At 38.9% G+C, this 24,741-nt stretch overlaps 1 protein-coding gene and 1 long non-coding RNA gene across 4 annotated transcripts in view; one reads left to right on the top strand and one right to left on the bottom strand.

The window, feature by feature from the left end:
• Positions 1-4,349: 4,349 nt before the first annotated feature.
• TDRD7 (tudor domain containing 7) overlaps positions 4,350-24,741 on the bottom strand; it is a 46,946-nt gene continuing 26,554 nt past the window's right edge. For 2 of the 3 annotated variants that reach the window (XM_066339824.1, XM_066339822.1), the window contains exons 7-17: positions 17,248-17,828; positions 14,819-15,005; positions 13,165-13,276; positions 12,126-12,328; positions 11,850-11,984; positions 10,092-10,175; positions 9,797-9,931; positions 9,352-9,462; positions 7,409-7,899; positions 6,926-7,086; positions 4,350-4,822 (exon numbers count right to left, since the gene is read on the bottom strand). In XM_066339824.1, the coding sequence (XP_066195921.1) occupies positions 4,602-4,822; positions 6,926-7,086; positions 7,409-7,899; positions 9,352-9,462; positions 9,797-9,931; positions 10,092-10,175; positions 11,850-11,984; positions 12,126-12,328; positions 13,165-13,276; positions 14,819-15,005; positions 17,248-17,828 (2,421 nt within the window). In that variant the 3' untranslated portion in view covers positions 4,350-4,601. The remainder of the gene's footprint in view (positions 4,823-6,925; positions 7,087-7,408; positions 7,900-9,351; positions 9,463-9,796; positions 9,932-10,091; positions 10,176-11,849; positions 11,985-12,125; positions 12,329-13,164; positions 13,277-14,818; positions 15,006-17,247; positions 17,829-24,741) is intronic. The other variant, XM_066339823.1, reaches the window with a different exon arrangement.
• Positions 13,201-14,924, top strand: LOC136374456 (uncharacterized). The gene is made up of 3 exons (XR_010745904.1): positions 13,201-13,323; positions 13,436-13,557; positions 14,840-14,924. It is a non-coding gene; the product is annotated as an uncharacterized lncRNA (long non-coding RNA).

The following is a 24,741-nucleotide window of genomic DNA, read 5'->3' as shown; positions in this document are numbered from 1 at the left end:
GAGTCACTTTGAAGCCCCATGGATTTGTCCTTTAATGATTTTTTACCAAATCTCCCACAAAGTGTCAGCCCCAAGCTCCCCCTTAGCTGTGCTGTCTGGTCTCCACCAGCATCCAAAAGCCAGGAGTGGAAAGGGCCCAGGTTTACCAGAGGTAAATGTGAATTCCCAGTCCATGTGAATGCTTCTCCAGCCCCATACTTCCCAGACCTAGTGGTGACCTTCATCTGAAAATGCCCCCAGTTGCCATGAGATAGTACTTAACTTCTTTTTGCATGACCTGCCTGGCACTGAAATTCCATGTCATGTAGCGTTTGGAGGAAGATCAGCAGTTAGCTCTGAAAATCCTGCAGGCAGGAGAGAAGAGGGCACCTAGAACCACCTAATTCACCCTAATCCCTCTTTTGTTCAGGCTTAAGAAGCCTGACAGGTGCAAGATCACACAAACCTGGATGCTGGTTTCTATGCAACCTGTTTACCAAATGCCTTTCTCCAGAGTGTGCAAGCTGAGAGAAGCCCAGGAAGTGATCCACTGGCACCACTGAGCTTCCTTACAAGCCCACATTGGTTTTGCACTCAGATACACTTTGATCCACTTCTTTTATCCCATCTGACTGCTGTCAGATTTAGCTTTGTGGGCACCAGAACCTCATCCAAGCTGTCTTGGTCCCTTTAGAATGCACTCAGCCTGTCTCCATCAGGCAAGACATGGACCCATCTTCTCAGCACATTGTTTTCAGTGCATCAGTGGTAGATCTCTCTTAGCAGTTTGCTGTGACACACTGCAGTAAGGAATACAGGAGGTAAGGTACAGTGTAGCACTTTTCACAAGACACCAACTAACCCCAAGCTGGTACCACAGTTCTCAAGGAAGTGGCTTGGCATGCTTGAAGCATGTCCACTCAGGTCATGAGCTCCTCTTGCCCTAGCCAAGCTCTAACTTCACAGAGCAGCACAATTCTCCTGTTTAAGAATTCCAATCCAATCTGAAAACATCAGCAAAGAACAAAAGAACACAAAAGGGAGCTTTCAGGCTTCATGAAGGTTTAAAGTTGATGTTTTTTTCATTGCATGATTTTTCTTCTCTTTTCTTGTCTAACACAGACAGCACATGAGAATCCAGGCTCTCAAAGGTTTGCCTGATGCACAACTGTGAGGACAAAGGATTAGTGTGGTGAAAACACAGAGACAAAAGATCTTTGCAACAAGTTATCCCAAATGAGGAAAGAGGAGTCCAGGATTGGAAGCCCTAGACACAGGAATTAATTTTGATGTGGCAAAGAGGATTCTCACATTTCTCTGACAAAACAAGAGTTCCTCAAAATTACCTGGAGTGAACACACTGGGAGATGAAAACAGGTAAATTTAACTTTGTCAACTTAACAAAATACAGATGAGATGGAATAAACAGAAAAGAGGAGGTTTGTGAGTGCTTATTGCTGACAGCCTTGGGTAAATAAGAGACTTCTTTGTTCTTCTGTTTTAGTTATTACAATATCATCTGTTTTCTCTAGGTAATCAATGTTAATTTTTCATTTTATAAAATTCACAGTGATCCACAAAACATGTTTAACAAAGCTGCAGCCCCTTTTTCTGGTTGTAAAGTTATCCTGGGTGGGGTCCACATTCCAAGGGACGATCAGCTGGGCTTCTGCAGATGCATCCTATGTGATTTTGACATTTATAGTGAAACTGGAGTTCCAGCGATTTCCCTGGCTCTGCCCATTTCTTCCTGCAACTAAAACTTTTACATGCCTTATTTTGCCTACATTTAAAAATAGTTATCAGTGAAAACTTATGAAAGTGTTCCACTCCTTAGCCTGCTTCCATCCAGACCAACTGCAAATCCTATCATTTAAAACCAGACTTTCTAGACATTGTTATTGCTTTCATGTGGATTCTCTGTGATTAATCCATGTCATTCCTGAAGGACAGTGCCCAGAACTGCATGCAGGGTTCCAGTGGAGGCCTTTCTAATTGCTGTCAGAATGGAAATAACTCCACCACCTGCTTGATTCACATGGGCTGTGGATGCAGCCCTAGTGAAGTGCCATGCACTCATGAAAACAGAAAAACCATTCACAATCACCCTGCAACACAGACTGCTGAAAGACTGAAGAACCACACAGCATTAACAACTTCCACAGAGCAGGAGTGTCTAGTGACTTGTAGGGACAGCAGACTAACTAATAGTTACGTTATTTCATGGCTCGTGAACTTCAACAATCTCAAAATGTTCAATACTGTGTGTGCCCAACATGCTCTGTATGTTTTTCAAAGCAGAGCATGAAACATGTCAAATAGCACAAGCAGGTCAATTAGTAAATGTATGATGGGATCTTACGTGGGGCGGGAGAACAACACTACAAGCAGGTGTAAAATCACAGCTCCGCACAATGAGACAGCAGTATTGTAAGGGAGTAGTAGTGGAGCTGCTGAAGGCAGGGGTGGTACTGTATCCTGGTAATGAAGATGGAGAGACATGTCAGTGCACTCCCTCTGGATACAGTGCATGAACAGAATGCAGTGTGTAACTTTGGATTTGGTGTGTGCTCCATGCATGTACAAAACAATTCACCATGTTAACAGCGGTGCCTGTGGGTTTGCTGATCAGTTAGACTCTGTTTTACCAACATACAAAGAAGCCTCTGTGAACTCCAGTACTGAGCTGCACAAATGTGTGGGACTGTAGGAATGTGTCCTTGCTTCTGACCTGGGCGTTTTAGCCACCAACAACCAAGGAGAAGGTGGAGCGTATTTCCGAAGGGGCAGACAGGCTTGGAAGCCATCTTGTCTCTCTTGAGCATCTGCCAGGGTTTTTCTTCTAATACTACAAGTGAAGGGTTACAAACTGTGCCTCATTGGTACAGAGGTACAAATAAACTTCTGGCAAAAAGCAGATCTTCAAGCCTTAAAGGATGCAAACACAGCCCACGTATTTCTCATGAAACTTTAAAATAGTTCCAGCAAAATGCTCTATTGCCATGAAAATGGCTTGTAGCCATCAGCCTATGCAATTGTGAGGGTGAAATATGGCCTTAGATACATAAGAAATCTCTCTTCAAGAGCTTTGGGGAGTGTTTGTCTCATTCTACTGTGCTACATCATTTAAATTTTCAGACTCAGAAACTATCTGAGAGAGGGAAACTTTGCATTGAAATTTATCTTAGAGTAGTTTGTCACCACATGGCTTCCTTCACTTGCATTTTTCACCTTCTCTGCCATGGCAGCTGAAGATGTTGATTAATATGGAAAGCTAATTATTATCTTCATCATTAATACTACCACTTTCTAAAGTACAGCACACTTGAATATGGAGACAACCGTTAAGTAGCAATCTGCATTAGAATAGCAGTTTTGCTGGTCTATTACTGCCCACTCTAATCATAAGGGCTGTGCTATACCCAGTGTACATCCAGGCAGAGAGACACACACCAGACTTCCAAGAAAACTCCTTGCTGCATTGCCTAGACCTTCTCCAGACCACCACTGGAATTAGACTAAGAGAGTAAAAACGTAAGTCCTACATGCTAAAACAGCTTGTTTGCTCAGAGTATTTGTATGCATTTTCTCTCTCTCACCCTACTGTTACACATGCATGTGCACCTTTCAGTCTTGTTTCCCTTTCAGTCCACTCTCCTGTACTCCTGCAAACAGCATTATAGCAGTATTTCTTAGCTTGGCCTGTGTACTGCTAGAAATACTACACAGCCATGCACAGCAGAAAAAAATCCTGTTGCTGGCATTTGTTGTGTAAAGCTTTAATATTGCGTTTAACAATCTAGAGGGATTATGGCAACCGAATTTAAATTGAGACAGCAGACTGTGAAATATAATCATATCTATGCGCCTCTAAATATTTCTAAGACCAAAAATAAGGTAGGTTCTAAACTAGGCTGAAAATACTGTGTTCAAAGGACTTTAGGCACCCATCTGCATGCTTACAGGACACTGCTGCCTCCAGGGTGCAGAAGTCCTCTGAAGCTTCTCAGAAGCACACATGAAAACAAGTTATGAAAAAAGAGGGAAAGGAATGCTTTGAATTTAGCAGCTGGTCAGGGGGATAGGGTGAGGAGGGGAGCAGAGAATTCAGGAAAGTGCTATCACTGCTAAAGAGCAGTAAGTACACACCCTTATGTGAATGCTCCACCCCACAAATGCAGTATTCCAAACAAGGCACTATTCAAAGGTTACCAAGTTAAGGAAAAGGGAAAAATTCAACAACAGTGCATGTTTTTGACAATAAATTCAGAAATAAAAAACACTTGTTAAAGGAAGAAATACCCTGTAATGGCTCTGAGTAATAGCTATGAGATAAAAAGCCCTCCAAAATTAGCGAATGATCACAAGAACAAAACTGAACATTGTTTTATTGATAAATTACTTTTAAAATAATTTAACTCAAGTACTCTAGCATTACAATGGTAAACAACGTGAAAATTTTCAGAAAGTCAACTGAAGTCAACAGAACCCAAACTTGTTAAACAAACACAGAGTTTTCAATTTTATCCCCATTATGTCTTCAAGGCCATGTAGTAGTTATATTTCTCTTCAAAGCCTGTTCCTTATTTTATTGCTAAGCTGCTACATTGCAGAAGTGATGGTTAATCACCCTTTGAAAATTCCACAAGACTTTGAGACACAAAATCATGAATCCATGTATCAATATGTGGAAGAGATGTGTCCACAAGAAAAGTCACTATTTTTCGATCCCAAGTGTTAGTGCTGTCATTAACTGCCTGTATCTGTGCCACAAAAGGTTTCTTCTCTACAAGATTCCGAAACACTATTGATGCCTCTTCTGACCACTGCTGGTTTTTCACTCCTAGGACAAACGTAAAGCAAAACAGAAGGTCATTTATACACTAGACCAATCTAAGTTTATAAAGAAGTGGTGTGAGTTGAAATACTTGAGAAAACAGATTTTGAAGTGCTAATGAATGCAACTTAAATCTAGAAAAGAAACACAAGCTCACTCATCTCCCACATAAACAAGATTAATTATTACACAGACTAGGACATTTATTTTTTCTTTAAGTCTAAAGATACGGATGTGTTTGCAGAAGTGAAAGGCAAATGCACTGACTCACTGAGCAATTCAGAGAATATTAGCTGCATTGCATGACCAGGACTTATCAGGAACCATGACAAAAAGGAAACTAAAGATCCTTTCTAAACAAACTTCATCTTCAGCCTGAGGGTGCTGACACTATTTGTCCTGTTGGCCTTACTTTAGATTTTCTTAATTTCAAAGCAGCATCAGTTTCTAAAACATCTGCCAAACCTTCAAATCCCAAACTAGACATATAGAGGGCAGAAACAAAGAGAAATTTGCATAAATGCCTCACAAGTGCTCTTACTTTTTTCAGAGCAGCATCCCATAAAGTCAAGTCTGCTGGAATCTAAACAGGTTTTTGAAAATGGCTGCAATCCACCTAGAAATAAATGGCTCCTGCAGACTTGGAATTCAGTTCCCCATACCACTGCTGGTGTACAGCATCTAGATGCAGGGGCTCAAATATCATGCAGGAATACCCAAAAGCCACTTTATGGATAACAGAAGTGGAACAGCAAAATGCCAATACTTTGCTTTTACTATTAGCAGCAGCTTGCCACTGACAGGACAACACAGGAACACAGGTGCCTCCATATTACAAAAGGAATTAAAAGCCAATAGTTAATCAATACTTAAGAAAGGGCAATTAATGCTAGGAAAGACTATTATTGAAGCACAATAGTCAGCCTGGGATTTTACAAACAGATCAGACACTAAGAAGCACAAGACACAAAAACAGAGAGAAAAAAAGTGGAATAATAGCAGGACAAGTTACTGATCTTCCAGGCTCAGTTGGCCTGCTTCGACAATATGAAACATCTCAGAGGCAACTTAACTAGCTACCTGGGAGACTCAGTGAAGCAGCAAAAGTGGATGACTTGCAGGATTGGTGAGCTGGATCCACCAGAAGACAGACACAACTAGAAACCAGCCACATTACAGCACTGCACACCGAGGGCCCCAGCCTGTCGGTAGCACATCCATCACCCATCACTAGTTTAAAGCAACCACCAAGGTCACACTGAGGAAAGCAAATCCACAGAAGCACTAACTCTGTTGCCTGTCACATCCAACAAGCATATTCTGTGACTGATACCTAGAGCAGTGCTGACCAAACAGCATCAGAAAGCAGCAGCTGACTAAGACGAGACATATACATCTGAACACAACACAGAAATGAAGGAAAAATTTTGAAAAGACAGCAAGGAGAGATCAAGTTTTATTCTTGAAATTCTCTCAGATGTATGCACACTCTGTATGCAACATAATCTCAAGGAAATTTTCTTATTGAGCTTATTGAAAGCGCCATCCTCTCATGGAGTTTTTTGTTTTTTTGAGAAATAATATTTTCCAGGCAACTCTGGATTCCAAATAGGCACTAGAAAACTGTAAATTACAATAGGGTCAAGATAATATATAAAAAATTCTCCAGAAATTCAACATCTAGGTTCCTAACTTTATGTAAACTATGATAATCAGAACATTAGGTTCTTATCAACAGACATACTGTAATTTTCATGCTTGGTAATTTGTTATGTTAAAGGATCCAAAAACATTTGGTTTTTATTTCTCTGTGTCTTTTGCATAGTAGATATCACACACATTAAATGATAAATTTCATGACAATGAAAAGCAGCTGCTGGGCAAGTTTAAGCAGTCTTCCTTCTCAAAGATGGTAACTTAAAGTGCTGCATTAAATTAAATCAACAAAAATAATTAGGCAGAATCTTCACCGCCTATGCTAAGAATAAAAGCAGGACATAAACATGTAGAAAAAAACCAATCACTTTGATTTGGTCCAGTGTACATTTCTGTTTATCACATATGCCCACTGATGTCAGACTCTAACAAAAACAAATGCTTGATACCTACCTGCAAGCTGAGCTGTGATAGCTTGGAAAGGCAGTCTTCTAAACATATCCAGGAGTGGCTGTACTTTCTGTATGCTGACAAACTCATGTTTGCCATAATCCAGCTCATACACTGACAAAAACCCATTCCTAAGAATTCCTTTTATTATGACCCTGTACCACCTAAAAAGGGGGAGAACAAGAACAGACCATTTGAATTCATATTCACACACTGCTAAAGCACCAGAAAAATGATGCACAACCAAAATATCTTAACCAATATGTCTCAGGCTTCCCAAATCTGGATTTAGGTGAATAAAAGTCAACTATTCCAGCTACAGTTTGGAAGCATGAAGAGACTGCAACCTCATTTACTCCCTTAATCTCTCAAATATCATTGGACATCTGCTACATTGTTAACAATGTGAACTAAGCAAAGCTAGGCTTGCCTAGCTTAGTGGAGTTAAGCTTGCTTTCAAAGATTTTAATTTAAGCATCTACTTACTCATCTCCAATTTTAGCTGCATACAGCTTGTTTTTTTCAATGGTCACAGGTTTCTCTTCTGCCCTGCTGTAGTACAAAATCATTTCTTCCATTAGGGCGTACAGATTGTTTAGTTCATTCCAAGGCTGGACAATGAAATGACCAGGATGGCAGGCCACCGAGACATAGATATCCATCAGATCACCAGGCTTTGGCAAGGGTAGAGGAGGAGGCATATCAGTGGTGGACACTGCACTGCCAGGTTCTCTGCCTGATTCAGGGAAACTCTTCGCTGGCTTTCCACTAGATAACTGTAGAACTGAAACAGCATCACCCATAGCTTTTGTGGAGCTAGGCCCAGTGGGTGTCACACTCAAGAAAACATCTTTCTGATGCTTCCACAAGTCTGCATTTTTGATCTGTCTATTGATGCTACGATCCATGTCTGGGAAATTCTCTGGAGCAAACAAGTAAATGTGTGCAATTCCTTTTGAAGCATCCTGTTTAATCACCTTGGAACACAAAATACCATTTAACAACAAGTTAGTAACTATTAAAGGCCCATCTGATTTTTTACAGAACACTAAAGCAGCAACAGTTCATTGCACTTATGCACAGAAATATTTTCAGTGTTCTCCCAAAGATATTATGGAAGTTGTGGGTAATAAGCCATTCAGAGCAGATAAAAAGATAAATAATACCCGCAGCTATTCCACTAACTTAAAGTAAACACAAAAATTGAATTGTGTTTTCTTCCGTCCAGCGGGTTCAATCTCAGTATTGTGTGTACAACTGTAGTTTTCAGAAGAACAGTAGCCAGTGTCCACACAGATCTAAATAACTGATTAAATAACACCTAATCCTTTAAACAATCCTCCTGTCATTATGGGAAATGAGGCCTGCTAAATTAGATGAAAAAAAGATGAAAAAGCTTCCAGGTTTCTCTCACACATAATTTTCAAGCACTGACATAAAAATATTTCCTATTCACCATCAGATATGCTAACATTATTAATAATAAAGCACTTAAATTTTAATTTGACGACATATGCAGCATCCCTTTAGTTGATATTCTTCTGTTGATATTCCTAGCCAGGAATAAAAACTTTCTGCAATTAAAGCATGCATCTCCTGTCTGTTATTTAATACAGCAAAAATTGGCACCAAAATCAAAGTCTCTTGGAAGAAGATGTCTAAAATTCTAAGCCAGGTGCAACAGGTATAAGTATCAGAGTAGAGGTCTAGACAAAAGTGAGCAAAAAGGTTACAGAAAGCTACAAAGCACTTTTTCAAAGTGTCTGACACTTTGGAATCAAAAGTAGCTGGAATCAAAAGGTCAAGAGGAAATTATCTTTGTTTAGTCTGTAGTTAGCAATAGATTTCCTTTAGGAGGGTATTTTCAGTTAGTTGAACTGGCTAGGATACATTGCAAATGGAAATAATTTTATCTCAAAGATAAGAGAAATTCTAAGTATATAACGCATATACTAAAACAAAGTTGATTAAAGAAAGCAAACAAAAGAAAAAAACCAACCCTGTTTCAAGAGACCAGAAGGAGAAGCTTTGCTCCCAAGAGGCGAAAGTAATTCTAGATTATCTCAGAAGCTGCATATTTTATGTGTTGAAACACGACAACTGTGTTTATTTCTTATCAATGGCAAAATAACTCTAGCTGCATATTTGGACTTGGACAGCAAAATGTGAAAAACTGCTGTGAAAGTTGCTAAATTCACAGCAGAGGGCAAAGGAGAAGATTCCAACAGGCTTAAGCAAGTAAGTTTTATGACAAATTTCCTAAAAAAAGAACTTTGTGTAGAATTTATATCCTTTAGCTGGTTACAAACTTCTAGACTTCTGTAACAAAAACCAATCTGATGAGTTGTTAAACTTTTAAAGTTGTTCTTCCAATGCTCTTTCCACATGTCTATGTGATTTCAGGTCTCATAGGCATTTTGACTACTTACTTTCATGCTAAATTCAGGACAATTTATTACAACATCTCTCAGCCACAGTACAGCATCTGGAGTCCACATGCCAGTGTTAGGAGGCAGATCTGCCAGACAGCATTTTAAAGCCTAAGAAGAGAATTAAGTATACAAGGTATAATTTAGTAATATGAAAGCTGGCCTGTAAGTTCCAATTCATGGAATAATGCTAAGAGTCAATCATGTATGAAAAACAGAAAGAGATAGAGCAAAATACAAATCCAGTACCACGACATATACACAACATCCACCAGCTCACAGGACTACATTGTGATTTATTTCAGGTAAAGGTGCCCAATAAAGTACACTGCAATGTTGAATGCTGTGAGAGAAAACAGAATTTCAGTACATAAAGACTGAAATAGCAGCACTACAAACACTACCAAGAGGTCAAATACAGGTTAACTTTAACATGTCTTTATACCTGAGGGGGTATTGCAATTACTTCTCTCAGGAATTGTGGTGGAATTTCTTTGAGCTCTGATACTTTCACAGTTGCAACTGTTCCACTATCCATAAATTGCACATCAAGTGCCCGTCTAGTGTGAATAATTTTTATCTGAAAGAAGAAAGCAAGAGCATAATTTTGAGGTTAGAAATCCTACAGTGATACACATGTTATAAAATATTTCATGGAAACAAAACATTCAGATTGCGCTTAACCAAAAGAAGAGACATTTCTGTGTGGGCAAACTAGCTGCCTTTTGAATACTTCTTACCTCTACACGTGCCCATTTTCCTTTGGTAGGAAACAAGCAGATTTTGCCACAGAAAGGTAGCAATACATTGAACTCAGATGTCTGCTGCAAATACAAAAACAAAAGTCAAAAAGCAAGGAGCTATAACTATCTAGCACTCAACTAACCATTTCAAAAGCAACACATGGCATAAATAGTACTGAGAAGCAACAGCTCTATTTCAAATAAAAAGTGTCTTTCCAGCTTTAGAAGCACCTCTCTTATCACATTGCTTTAAGCTTCCCCAGTTGGTCAATCTTTTAATCCCAAACTCTGTATCTACAGGGAAATTGAGAGAATATGAAGTGCCAGGAGTAAAAAGTTGCATTTGAAAACAGACTAGGAAATCACCAACAATTACTTGACTTGAAAACCAAAAGCAGTTAAGAGCTACAACAGACAAGTGAAGAAACTCCTAGCTTATATTCTGGAAGATACAATTTCTTGAGATGTGTAACAAACCAAATTTCCTGCTGACTCAAATGAAAGTCTCATAAGGGTGACAATCACCATGATAATCCTAAATAACATAACAAGACAATGGCTACTCTATAAAATGTATGGGGAAACTCTGTTTGAAGAAGAATCAACACCTTACTAGATTTAAATTCTTGGGCAAAATTAGTTAAAACACTCCAGATAAGCTGCAAAGCCTGATGTTAAAATAATCTGAAAAACAACTGCATTCTTTGATAGCAGCAAGAAAATAACAACTACTCTCTCCAAAGACTACCAACTCTTGAAACACTTATATACCTGCCTTCCTCGATGTCTTTGTGTTGCTAAATATTTTAGGGTTTATACACTTTCTTTCAGTGTTTAGCTTGCTTGAAACTGAATCCTAATAAATGAAATGCTTTAAATAAAATATTTCCAGATGCTCACACAACAAGTCTAAAGCTCAGTTTCTACACCTAAAACACTTTGACAGAGTAGTTTCACAAGCAGCAGTTCTAACAGGACCTCCAAGGATCTGCATTGCATGATTTGATTTTGTCAGGCTCAGCTGAATTACAAAATTGATTCTCTTAATCCTGACAAATTAGATTCTCTTAAGATTTCTTCTCTTTGGCCTAAATTATCTTGTGTCTAATAAGGAATGTTGCATGCCTCTGAAAATGGCTGGTGGAATGTCAGACTTCTCTACTACATCCCTATTTTAAAGCAATTTAAGACTTTTCAAAATGTCTCCTATACATCACTTTGATGTTGATACTAGCCACAACATTCAATAGCTAAGGATGCAAGGACAAGATATGCAAAATCAGATATACGAGATCAAAGCCACTGAATCTCTAAAGAAGCCATGTTAAAAAGAACACACCTTGATTATGTTGCTTTTACTGCCACTTTGTACAGACCTAGCTGTTTAGGCACCTCAACTTCATGATGTAAAAGTTCCAGAAAAAAAAAGGTGGTATTTCCACAGGCTTTATACCAGTCTCATGCAGTTTCTATTGGAAGGTTCCCATTAAGAGCCATATTGTTACTATTCTAACTATTCAAGGAAAGTTGCAACTAGTTACTGAAGCCTTAGAGAGTGTCCCTGAAAAAGAAAGCATCAAAAGACACTTTTCATGCTGAAAGGTGCACCCCAAAAAACCCCAAACTAGAAAGATTTTTTAGCTTTTTTGAATAATCTGTGGCTACCACAGAAACTTGAACTTGTGTGCGAGGAAAATTATTTCTCTCTGGAGAAACACTGCATGACTTCGCTACTTCCCTCATGACACAACTTACCTTGTAAAGAAAATAGTCTTCTAGTTTCTGCAATATTTCAGAAAGTCTAGACAAACCTTTGGATGGCACTTGACAATACAGGCTCCCATCAGAGGAAACACTGGTTACTTTGACGTTGGTATATAGTGCATCTACCTGCAACAGTAAGAGTTTGACAAGAAAGGAGAAAAAAAACCTCCAAAAATTTAGCAAATTTCAGAGTATTGTTTTTTATCCATCTAAGACCTTAACAGTAAATGATTTTTCATGATTAAGGAGGAAACAGGACATTGGTACCTGCAGGTGCAGTTCAAGGGACTTGTCATAGAGTGCCTTCAGACAAGTAGCATTGATGTTGATATCATCTTCTCCAGAAGTGTCATAGAGAACAAGAAGAGGAGTATCACTCTTTTCCAGTATTTCCACAGCAAATATCTTGTAGCATGTCTGTGATTCCACAGCCTTTACTAGGACAGGATCATCACAGAAGGCTTCCAGTCCTGTAAGACACACCGTACCTTTTTGTGTACAGAAGCTGTACTATTCCTGCTACTTACAATCTACATAATTTCTACCATTTTATCAAAGAAAGCAATCTTTGAAGGCAGGGCAGAATAGAAAAGAAAAAGACCCTCTTCAGAGAGAGTTGAGGGAAATGTGTAATGAAAAACGGAATACATCCAAGTATTAAGAAACCAACAAACCAAAAAGAAAAAAAAAACCCCAAGCTCATTCACAGCAATTTCACATACTTAAAATTTAATATTTTTACGAAGTTAAAAAGACCTACTAGTTTTAGAAAGGTGAACAAATTCCAGCAGAGTCTAGGAAATCTGAAAGTATGCAAGTACTGAAAGGGGAAGGAACATTTCAAAATAATTAAATAGGCTCATATTTTGAAATACTGCCTAATCTGGCCACAACAGATGTACCTCAGTTATGGATAAAGATGTTGTGCTAGCGTACATTGCTTCACACAACACATTTTCTTCACTTCAAATACTTCCTTTTATTTCTTCAGGCTCACGTATATTAAAGGGACAAAGACATCCATGTTAAGTGCAGAAACAATTAAGCTCCATTACAGAGGTACAGGATAAAATTGTCTTCTAATATCAAGGATTCTCTGTAAAATGCTTCTTCACATTTTTTCTTCCTTCCTTTTCCTTCCTTCCATGCTTAGACTAGCTGAGCTGAACAAAATCTATTAAACACATACAGAACTATACAAACAAGGATCAGAACTCCCAGACTCACAGAGGCTTCAATCCATAACCTGTGCCAACAGCAAGCATAGCAGTAAGCATGTGTGGAGTCAGCACTGGCTTTCTCTTACCTGCCAGTTTACATTTTGCAGCTTGAAAAGGAAGCGATTGGAACTGTTTCTGTAGTCTGCACACACTATTGCTTTCAACAAACTCAGTGAAGCCATGATCAACATAGTATACCTGACAATGGAAAAGGGAATTAAAAGCACAAGATCATGAATATAACTGTAAGTATGTTTTCTTGAGTCTAAGGAGAATGTATTGTGTTACTACATTCTCTATACAGACACAGACAAATTACTTTTTGCCAGTTCAGTAACATTAATTTCATGTTTTCAGGGAAAGCCGCCTTCTCAAGATCTCTATGAAACCATCCCCTCCAACTGTTCTACAGAACCTCAGCTTTGAGGAGCAGTGCTTGAAGCAATCATCATACCTTGTCTCAAACTATGTGAAAAAAGGTAATAAAGTTACAGTTTTTATTTACAAAGTTTTGAAAGTGTTGAAAAGTCAAATACCACTTAGGTGCCATTACAAGTTTTGCCTATTGTTTTTACAGCATTAAGAGAATAATTTTGATTTATGCTTGTCTTTGATAGAAATACTACAGTCAGTGCAAGACACTAGTATGGAAACTGCTACAGGCAGCAAATAACTGGAGCTAAAGTTAGAGAAAGAAGACTTTGATGAGACTTCTTGCAATTCTTTTTTCTAAACTCTATCCTGCAAAATATCTGCATAGCAAATATTAAAAGGAGGTCTGAACACCATGCCAGAGGATAATCACCAAAAGCAGCAATAAAGCAGCAGCCTTCTTCTGGCTGATAGCTCTGACTAGGGAGAAATTAGAGGCAAGCATGCTACTAATTTTCTTGCCACTTCTTGAAATCCAACGATCTTTCACAAAACCAAGTCCTGACACCTGACTCCAACTTACAGCTGAAGGGTATCATACTAACTTTCAGAAAAAACTCAATTCTAATACAAGCGTTATTGCAGTATTTATAAAATGGTTCAACTTCAAAAGTATATTAAGCAGGGCTGAGTGACCTAACTGGGAAAAGAAACGAAAACTGTTAAGGAGGTATCATTAATATTGACTACACAAGAAGTAACTGCTAAGTTCTAAACTTTTGTTATACTTCTAATATATGTTCTAATTTCGCTGCAGATGGCAAGAAGAATTTGTTTGGCATAGGAAAAGTTTAACAGAGGAGTTAAATGTCAATGGGGTTTAATGAAAATGCAAATGACATAACTCCCAAAACAGCAGATCTGCCTGGAAAGGAGAGTATACTCTATCTTTTTTTCTTTTGCTATTTACTGTATGTTAGAGATACTTCAGTACAAGACTTCAGACAAGATGTAAGAGCAAATTAATGTTGTCCTTTCCTTTCTCATCCTGTGATCCCCTCAAACCATTCCTTCTATCAAAGATACATTTTCAGTATGTAAGTACTACAGGGTCCAGCCCCTTTTAAAATGAAAACCAAAACTCCCAAACTCAAACTATTTATGGAGAAAAACCTGAAAGACTGTTAAATTTTGTCAATCATATAACTTCTACAAGGTCTTAATTTCTCATATACCTGAAAACAGAAGCAGTTCAGGGCAAGAAAAGAAAGAATACTACTGCAGCATATTTAAGAACTGACTGTGTATAGCTTAAAAACAAACTTGTCTCAATTCTTTCTCCAAGTGCCAGAAGAAGTAATTGCTTGCCTTTACTCTGTTGTCTTCTAGAGAAGTTATCCGTGCACGCAACCAGGCATCTTCTTCAGCATGTACTGCAACGAGTTGCCCAACACTCAGTGACTGAGCTGATGACACTGTACTGTTTTGACTGTAGTATGCTTTCATTTCATCTTCCATTTGTTCCTGGGCAGAAGAATAATCTTTGCCCACATACCTACAATATTTCACAAAAAAACAAACAAAACCCCACAAGAGTTGGGATGCAACTTCAAAAAAGCTGAATAAAAATGTAAGAACATTTACATGCATACATGAATACATGATATACATTTTCTAAGACATTCATATCGAAACTTTTCTCTTTTTAGAAAAAAAAAGTCACTCTCTCACTAACAAGCACCATTTTAATCTGGTTTCCACTAAGGTTAATCCAAACTAAAGCATTTAAAATATTTCTAAAAATTAGCTGTTAAACCAAGCGCTGTTTACTCTCATACTCCAGATTTATCTTGATATTGGGCTGTTGACCTAATGGTTCATATTAATGCTGTTTCTGTTACACAGGTCTCCTTAAATCAAATATATAAACTTACTGGAAAATTCAAATATGAAGTTCTGAATACTTCAAAAGCAAGTCAGATGAGAGCAGACAAAAGGAAAACTTACCCACAAATCTGTATTAGTAGCTACTGTTTCTCAGAGAGTGTGATACTACTCATTCAACCATGTAGTTTAATTATATGCTCAGAGATAGTTGCAGATATTGTAATAGAACATGATATACAAGTTCTATTACAATATATATATTATAACTCCATTATAAAGATTACGTTAAATCTGATCACATTACAGAGAACTGTGGTTCCCTTAAAAACAGCCTTTTTGTTTCTGTGCAAGCATTCATCCACTTCATAATGGAGATAAAGTGGGGTGACAGTCACATATGTGTTACTTAGAAGTTTCTTGAACATACATAATAGACAATTGGAGTCACTCAACAGAAAGCAGAAGAATCTTTCAGAATTTCCTGCCTCACTCACTATTTTATTCATTATTTCTTGTGAGAATTCAACTGCAGTACCTAGTGTATCATCTCTGCCTTCAAACACTCTGTTGTGAATGTCTGGCAAATATCTAGGAGTGTTTTTATCACCTCACTTTTCTTCTGACTACATTAGAATTCTTTCCGAATTGATCCATGTCTCAGAATAGAAACAGCACCAAAACCAGCACCTTTCAGCTTTGGCTTCATTTGTACTGCAGATGTAAGGTTTCAGACAAAAAACATAGCCACGTATCAAGAAAGTAAAGAGATATTGCTCCATCCCTGAGATAGAAATAGAAATCTTTATTTTATTAGTCCTGCAAAAATCAACATCAACCAACAGCTGCTACACAGCTCTTGTGTAGGTCAGCAGAAAGAGACTGATAGGACATCTAAGAAAAGGAGAGCCCATGCACTGAGTCTATCCTCCTTATATGCCTACATGAACATCTTGTCATGGCAAAAAATCCTAGTCTCTTCAGGGCTAGTTTCATTGTATCAAGATAAATGACCTGGCCCATAAAGTACATGGATAACCCTGAGTAGTAATTTTTGTAACTAGGACAAAGAAACCACTAATTATCATCATGTACCTACACAGAGCCAACAAACTGAGAAGCTTCAGTACTGTCCAAGTAACATGGTTCAAAATTTGGGAACTGCTGCTTTGTAGAGAAATTTTTACACAACCACCCTCAGGTCAACAGTGTCATACAGTATTTTAATCCATGGTACTCAAAGCATTCATCCCAAATACTAAGTGGAAACATTCTTAAAATAACAGACTAGCAAGCTATGAACCATTACTCTCACATGTAAGGTAAGTTATAAATGATGCCAGAACTAAAAAGTGTACAGGGAAGTTTTGTAGAGTTAAGTTACATGTGCATGGCAGGCTGGAAGTAACAGATGTAATGTAACAACTCACATCCTACACTGTCCCCTTAGACTAGGCTGATTAGGAACCAAATCAAGAAACACTAGCAGTTTTTTGCTGGATGAAAGCTCATCTTTCTCTAAGTAGAATCTGAGGGCACTCAAGTCAGGCCTAGTTAGCGTAAGTTATAGAAGTAAGAAGTTTTTTAATAAGCACAATAGTAACATTGGACTGCTACTTTGTCTTGTAGTAGGATTATTTTATAAAGTCTTCCAATGGCAAGCCAAATCTGCCTTGATTCTCAGAAAAGCTAAAGCTAATGATATAAGTGATTGTTTCAGGACAGAAAAAGTTTCAGAAATTTTCCAATTTAACACAGAAACAAACAGATTCCTAATTTTCATTAGCAAAATAAGTAAATAATTAAGTCCTGAAATGTCTTGTTCATCTATTCCTTTCTGGCAGACCTGCACAATATGAACATGTGGATTTATAAATAAAGCAAAAAAGGAAGATTCCAAAATACAAACTTGCCTAATTAGGACCTCATTAGTGTTTTTCAATTCTAACACCATGATGGACACAGATCCTTCAGATGGAATGATTAGAGAAGGAACAGTTATGTTTTCTAGATACTGGTCCTTGGATTCTTCATACTGCTGTTCAGCTGTGGCCTTCACACCATCATGCCTCTTGACTTTCTCAGTGACATTCAGATTTTCATCAATGCATCTTTGGGGTTTAGCATAGAGGATTGCCTTTCTGGGGACTTCAGATACATAGTCCACAATACATACATCTGACAGCAACTCTAGATTATTTAGAATGTCTTCTGGAAATTTTACTTGGTAAGCATCTTGGTACACTTTGGGAAGTGCATGAGCCCAAAGACCATTGGAATACTTCAGCAAGATGCTGACAACTTTTGCCTTGAAGTCGCTACTGAGTGATGCAGGTGTGGTCTCCATACTTGGTTTTAACAAAGGGTCTGCTTTTGATGAAGTATCATTCTGAGATGCCTTTTCTTGCTCAGTATCACTTTTTGCTACTGGTGGTATTTTCTTAGCAGGATAAATAAGTCCATCCATTGCATCACCTTTGTGTATTTTCTCCACCTTGGAAAACAAAAAAGAGAGTCAAGAATCAGTTGCATCTCTAACGCTAAATTGTTTTGCCAATTACACTTCTGTACCATGCATTATATACAGATTTTGAAGATAACATCCACAGGGAGCTAAGCTTGAAGTAGTTACTACAGGTTAGCATTTCCTATAATGCTTCTCCTGTTTTGAAGGGTTCCAAATACATATGAGTATATCAGTAATAAACAAATATCTAATCTATGAAATACAACTGGGACTTGCTGACAAAGAAGTACTGTCCTCTAGAAGTTCCTCCTAGGAGGACCAGAAGACGGTGAAACGCTTCATAAATTTACATCTTTTGCACGTTAACCTCCCCAATCTTCCCCACAGGCAAGCAGATCATAAACAAAGGTTTCTCTCAGTTTACTGAGGGAAAGGAGATTTAAATCTATATTTCAGAAACAAGAGAACACTTGCCAGGCAGTGCTGTCAGGCAGGCTATCTGCTGTCATGCTCAGGGAATTGTTTTTCTTTACAAAAGTTCTGGAATTAAGGAAGAAATTTCTGGTTCGTAATAGATTTCATAATAAAATTGATTAGACCCTTTTAAGTCATGCCCCCAGACTCCTTCAGAACCAGATATTTTGCCAGTCCCTACATATCCACTCTTTACTAAGCTCAAGAATAAGCATACTACATAGTCTGAAGTCAGAACGTTGAAAGTACTGAGAACTGTAGCCACAAACTCAAAATAAAATTCTGCTTCCTAAAGCTTTGCAGTTTCAACCTAGATTCATCTAACCATAGCTCAGCAGGAATCTATGCAAAATTGAGATAACAAAAGGTCTTAGTGTTTTCACATTGGTCCCAAAGCAAAAAAAATAGTTACTAAGGTTTATGTAGCTCCACTTTGAAGTTCCTTTGTCAGAGGAAACTACTCAAATCAAAGTCATTTTCAAAAACAGATCAATGAAAAAACATAGAGCAGCTGAATTACTTGCTACTACTCAGAAGTAGCATTCACCTCCACCCTACTGATGTCAATACCCATCAGAACTTTATAAACCTTGCCCAAGTAATTCTTTGCAACATAAAATCAAAGCATAATAAACAAAGACTTCAGGTATTATCTTAGAGAAAAAGAATAACACATATCACTCATTAGTAAGAGAACATTAGCAAGAAACAAATACTTTACAATACATTGAAAAAATATTAAATGGCCTTTACTGTGTCTAGAACCATGTATTTTGTCCTGTGCATACCTTGTCACACTTGAGACAAAATTGCCACAAGATGATCTGAGTTAAGAATCAGGAAATGAACTATATAAGTGCACTTGCTCTGCATTACATTGTCTAGGCTGGTGGCAAAACAATCTGTGAAAAGGTTCTTGGAATACGTCTGGGTCAACTTCCATAAACACTAGCATGACACAAAGGAAATAATTTTCATAGATATAAAAAAATATTAACTATGTTTGAGAACCCTCACACATTTCTGGTAGCATGCCTAAATTATTCTCTATCAGTGAAAAGCCAAAATAGAAATAATTTTGGCAAGAATAAGACATAAGAAAGCAATGTTCTTGGGCATCTCTGCTATGAGATAATGAACATGTCTGTCAGTGAAACCTAGAAGAACAAAAGATGCCTTCACTGATTCCTAACAGAAAACATCTGTATTTGTACCCTCTGATATGAGGAATCTTACTGTGCAGTCTTACTGTGCCCTTTGTACCACAGGAGAAGAAAGAAGTTCAGTTAAAAATAGAACCAAACAAAAAGCCTATCAAAGGCTTTGATACATGGTCAGGAGACCAAAGTGTATCAAGTTACACAGACAAAAAAATCAAGAGCATGACATCTTGGCAAATAATGACATCCTAGATAGAGAAGAATTGATAAGGATGTCCCACATGTCCATGCAGAAGACTGAGGAATTAATTTACATGACCAGCCAAGGAAACTTTTAGCGTCAGAAAATACTTAACATTATCAAGAGAACAATTTTTGTTTGAGAAGGTTGTGTTGGAATGTATGGTAGTTCATCTTGGAAGAAGCTGGATGCAGAGGTCTACCTTTATGTACCCACTCTCTTGCCTAGTGCTCTTTAAATAGGACTGCAACAGAGCTGAATAAATTTTTGCTGATAGGACGATAAACCCTTACACACTGGAGACCAGCAGCAGACTCAGGAGAGAAGATCCTCAGAGATCTTTAAGCCTCTTAACTCCAATAATAGCTCTGGGGTTTTCTAGGCACTGAAGTTCAGTTTTGAAGAGACTGTATATGGTGACTGCACAAACCATTTAGAGACAGTAAAATGCTATTTCAATAAATTGTTTCAGATTACTTCAGTATAAATAAGCACAGGTTGACATCACTAGAATCACAGAATCATTGAATATCCTGAGTTAGAAGCAACCCATAAGAATCACTGAGTCCAAATCCTGGTCCTACACAGGCCATCTCCAGGAATCATGTCACTTTCAGGGCCACAGAAACTTTTAATAACAAGCAAATAGCTTCACTTTTGGGCAGCACTTCAAAACAGCCACTCTTTCTTAAGCACAAATGCCTCAACCAGGTTTTGTTGAGCTTATAGATCTGCCTTCAAGGTACTTCCCATTAGTAGGGTTGACAGCCCAGCTCTGCAAGTACAGCATTATTCTGGGAAAGAAAACACCTGAAAGACACAGGTTGCTGACTGGTTGTCACAGCCAGCACCGGTTCTTGAGGGTGAAGTCCTGCTTGTCAAACTTAATTTCATTTTGTAACAAGATATCCCACCTAGCTGATCCAGTGGATATAATCCTTCTGGGTTTCAGTAAAGCTTTCCAGCTTTCCACACCAGCTCTCACAGCGTCCTTCTGGACAAAACATCCAGCACGCACCTGCATAAACACATCATGGGGTGGGTGTGCAACTAGCTCACAGGTTGGACACAAAGGGTTACAGTGAATGGGACTGGAAACCTGTCACTGATGGGGTTCCACAGGGCTCCATCCTCAGCCCTGTGCTCTTCAACATCTTCATAAATGACCTGGATGCTTAGGACCCTTGGAAGGACTACTAAGCAAGTTCACAGAAGATTCACAACTGGGAGAAGCTGTTGACTCCCTCACAGGCACGGAGGCTTGCAGACTGACCGTTATCAATTAGAGGTCTAGGCAACCAACAGTGTGAAGTTTAACAAGGGGAAGTGCTGGATTCTGCACCTGGGATAGGGCAAGCCTGGATGTGTGTATAGACTGGGGAACAAGAGACTGCAGAGCAGCTTCATGAAATGGGACCTGGGGGTCCTGCTCAATGGTAAGTTGAACATGAGTCAGCAGTGCCATGGAAGCCAGGAGGGTCACCAATATCCTGGGGTGCAGCAAGACAAGGGAGGGGATTGTCCCGCTCTGCTCTGCACTGGAGCAGCCTCACCTTGAATGCTGGGGGCAGTTCTGGGTGACACAACGGAAAAAAGACATTAAACTATTGGAGAGTGTCCAAAGGAGGCCAATGAAGGTAGGAAAGGGACTTAGGTGAAGGCTGTATGAGAGTGGATGAGGTCATTTGATCTGTTCAGCCTGGAGAAGAAGAGGATGAGTTGCAGTCTACAACTGCTTTGTGAGGGGAAAAGGAGGGGCAGGCACTGGTATCTTCTCCCTGGTGACCAGTGACAGGACCAGAGGGAATGGCCTGAAGTTGCGTCAGGGGAGGTTTAGGTTTGGATATCAGGAAAAATCTTTTCCACCAGAGGGTGGCTGGAGCACTGGAACAGGCTCCCCAGAGAAGTGCTCACAGTACCAACCCTGACAGAGCTCAAAAACTTGGACAATGCTCTTAGGCACATGGTGTGGCTCCTGGGGATGTCGTGTGCAGGGTTAAGATTTGTATTCAATTATCATTGTGGGCCCCTTGTAACTCATAATATTCTGTGATTCTGTGACCATTCTTCTTGTCACCTCTCCATTACAGAGCACAAAGCAGAGGCAACAGCTGGCAGAATGAATTATCACAGCAACAGAGAGTAAAGCCATTCTACACAGGAAAACAATATTTTTGTCCTGGGCTTGAATAACAAGAAGCAGCTCTTAAAAACTGAAATTTAGAGATTTAAATAAGAAAACTTCAAATAAAAAATACTCCCAAGATAAATATTGACACTGCAACTGAGTGGAATGCAAAAGAGCAAGTCCCCTTGTTTTTGACATACACATATAGCAAGGACAAAGGAAGACATGCTCCTGTATGCGTTGGTAGGACAAAAGCTTTGCACATATATGTTTGACAACATTAAAAAAACCCATTGCACTAACATATATAAACTAAAGAAAGTGTCTGCTTTCCAATGCCAGCCTTGCTCAATTGTGTGTACAGTGATAATAACATACTGGTAACCTCCTGTAGCATCAACAATTTCGAAGAAGGAAAAGGAAAAAATACATCCTTGAAATGAGAGTTTCTGGTTAGAGTAAATGTCCTTCAAGGTTACATTCAAACTAGCATATGCAGTTATTTTCTGCCACTCTTCTGCAAGACAGGAAAAGAGAACCTGCAAAGGAAGTTAGCATTTAATGTCAGTGACAGAGTCTCATCTTATGTGGCAAAGAAGAAGCCTAGCTCCACGATTCTTGGTATCCAACAGGTTCTCAAAGATGGCTGTAAAATACAAATCAGAACTACTGCTCTGATCCAGTAAGAAGAATTTGTCAGAAGTGTGGTGTGGGAATTCTTTCAGATCTGATTTAAATATGCAACACGGAAGCCAACTGCCATGCCATACATACCACAGATGCTACACAGAAACATTTTAGTGACAGATACCTTAGACAAACAGCGTGAAGGCAACTCTCATCTACCTGACTTTCCTCAACAGTACATGAATTTCAACTCCTAGCAAGCTGGAGCTCAAAGCAGTGAGGAAGGTATTTCTGGCCTTGATCAGTACTACCTTGCATCCACACACTGGCTGACAGCATCTCTTTTCTGTCACTGGCAGCCACCACAACTTCAGGTCCCACTGCTTTTGCCCATCCCTCTACAGTACAGGTCTTCCCAGGCAATGATGAGATGTAGCTGCTTCTGAAAGCAATAGAGTTTAAGCAACTAAACTGCTGAGTATATGTCCAGGGCAACCAAATCTGGGGAAAAAAAACAGACTTGGCCAGTATTCTTGAAAGGCTGAAGATCCCCAGTGCACATGGTGGCATCACTCAGTAAGGAGCTTTTCCTTTCAAGGGTGAGGAAGCTTCTTACATCATCCAGTTACAGCTAATCCTTGGAATCCACTCCAGCTTTTACAGCTTCTAGTCTGATATGCAATTAATTATTTTGTATGGGAAGCTATGATACCTGTCTTCTTACCCTAAACAACAGAAGAACACATAAAACACTTGTTTTTAGCCAAGCCTCATGTCAACTGGAAAGCTGAGACAGGACTGGAATATGTGGGCCAGAAAAGCTGCAGCATGTTGACTGTTAAAAACTGACTGGACACAGACCTGGACAGACTGCAGGTGACCCTGCATAAGTACAGGGGTTGCATTAGGTAATCAAAAGAGACCCCTTCCTATCTCAGTGATTCTCTGATTCTGTCTCTAGTAGTCATTTCTTCCGTACTTAACTGAAATGTTAGAATAAAAGTCATACTGGGTATATTTTTGCATTTTCTTTTGTTGTTAAACTAAGGAATCCTTATTGTCAAGATATCTATCCTTCAGGTTCAGCTCATGCTCAGGGCTGGGACAGTAGGCTCTATGAAGTTCAAGAGTGTCTTTAGATTGCCCCCTTCTGCCCATCCTCTTTGCCCTCCCACTTCATTACTCTGCCCATCACAGTGAAAATACTTGTTCTCCAGTTTCTTGTGCTTACAAGACTCTGGCTTCTGAAAATACACAATTACAAAGGAAACTGTGATATAATAAGACAGCTGAATCAATCTAACTCCATACTATTGAAGGTTACCTCTACTCCTCACATCTTTATGCCAGCACGGAGGATAAGCAGAAAACTTTGTCAGCAGTTCTTTTTGGCTGTAATAACCTTTACCTCATAGTGCATTGAAGTTCTCCTACAAAGTCAGAAAGTACACGATTTAAACACACAGGAGATGCATGACTTGCAGGAATAAGGAAAGATGCTGTCAAATGGAGTCTGACTTCATTTGGTGGCTCATCATATTGTCTCACCACTCATGACCAGGACTGAGGTTCAGATATATTGATTTACAGCCTGTTCTAGCACTGTGTTTGGACAGTAAAGTTATTCTGGACCCTCTGTCCTCAACTGGCTCATTTCCACATGTGCTACAACAGCATCTTCTCAGTGAGGCTGACACCAACTGTAGTCTGCTCTGTGCTGAAGCACATCTAACTACATTTTAGGTAGAACATGTCTTGTATTTGCTGAACTCTGTTCTAAATGCAAACTGGATCTGTATCTAAACACCAACTTCTTCACTGACCATGGCAAAAGAAAGTTTTCATAATCCAAGAGCTCATCTACTGGAAACAGCTTTTAGGGTTTGTGTAAAACTGTGAGCTTTCATTCACACAGATGTGATAGCCTGCTCCATTGTCTCCTCCATGTGCAAAGTACATTAAGAGTTGGATTTTTAGTTCTTTCAAGTCTGTTTCTCTTTTGAGAAGGATAACTTTTGCTTCACACAGCTTAACTGTGATATAGAAATTCTCTCTCTGAGAGTAAAGACTGACAAAACCAGAATTCCTCAAGGAATACAACTCTCTACTGTGGCAACCCTTCTCTTTTCTCTTTGAATCCTTCTCTGTTCTCTTGAACAGGTTGAGCATACCTGTTTAATTCGCTCTGAATGTTACAGTAAAAACTCAGCCGCCTGATGCATTAGCATGTAGTACCTATTTTGTTAAGACATGGTGTACTGCCCAGGACCAGATGCAGAAAACAACAGTCTCAGTCCTATTTCTGTCCAT

The sequence above is a fragment of the Sylvia atricapilla genome, chromosome Z (genome assembly GCF_009819655.1).
Source record: "Sylvia atricapilla isolate bSylAtr1 chromosome Z, bSylAtr1.pri, whole genome shotgun sequence".
Classification (NCBI taxonomy): domain Eukaryota; kingdom Metazoa; phylum Chordata; class Aves; order Passeriformes; family Sylviidae; genus Sylvia; species Sylvia atricapilla.
Note: the sequence above shows the minus strand (reverse complement) of the source record. Positions and strands in the feature narration are given on the sequence as shown.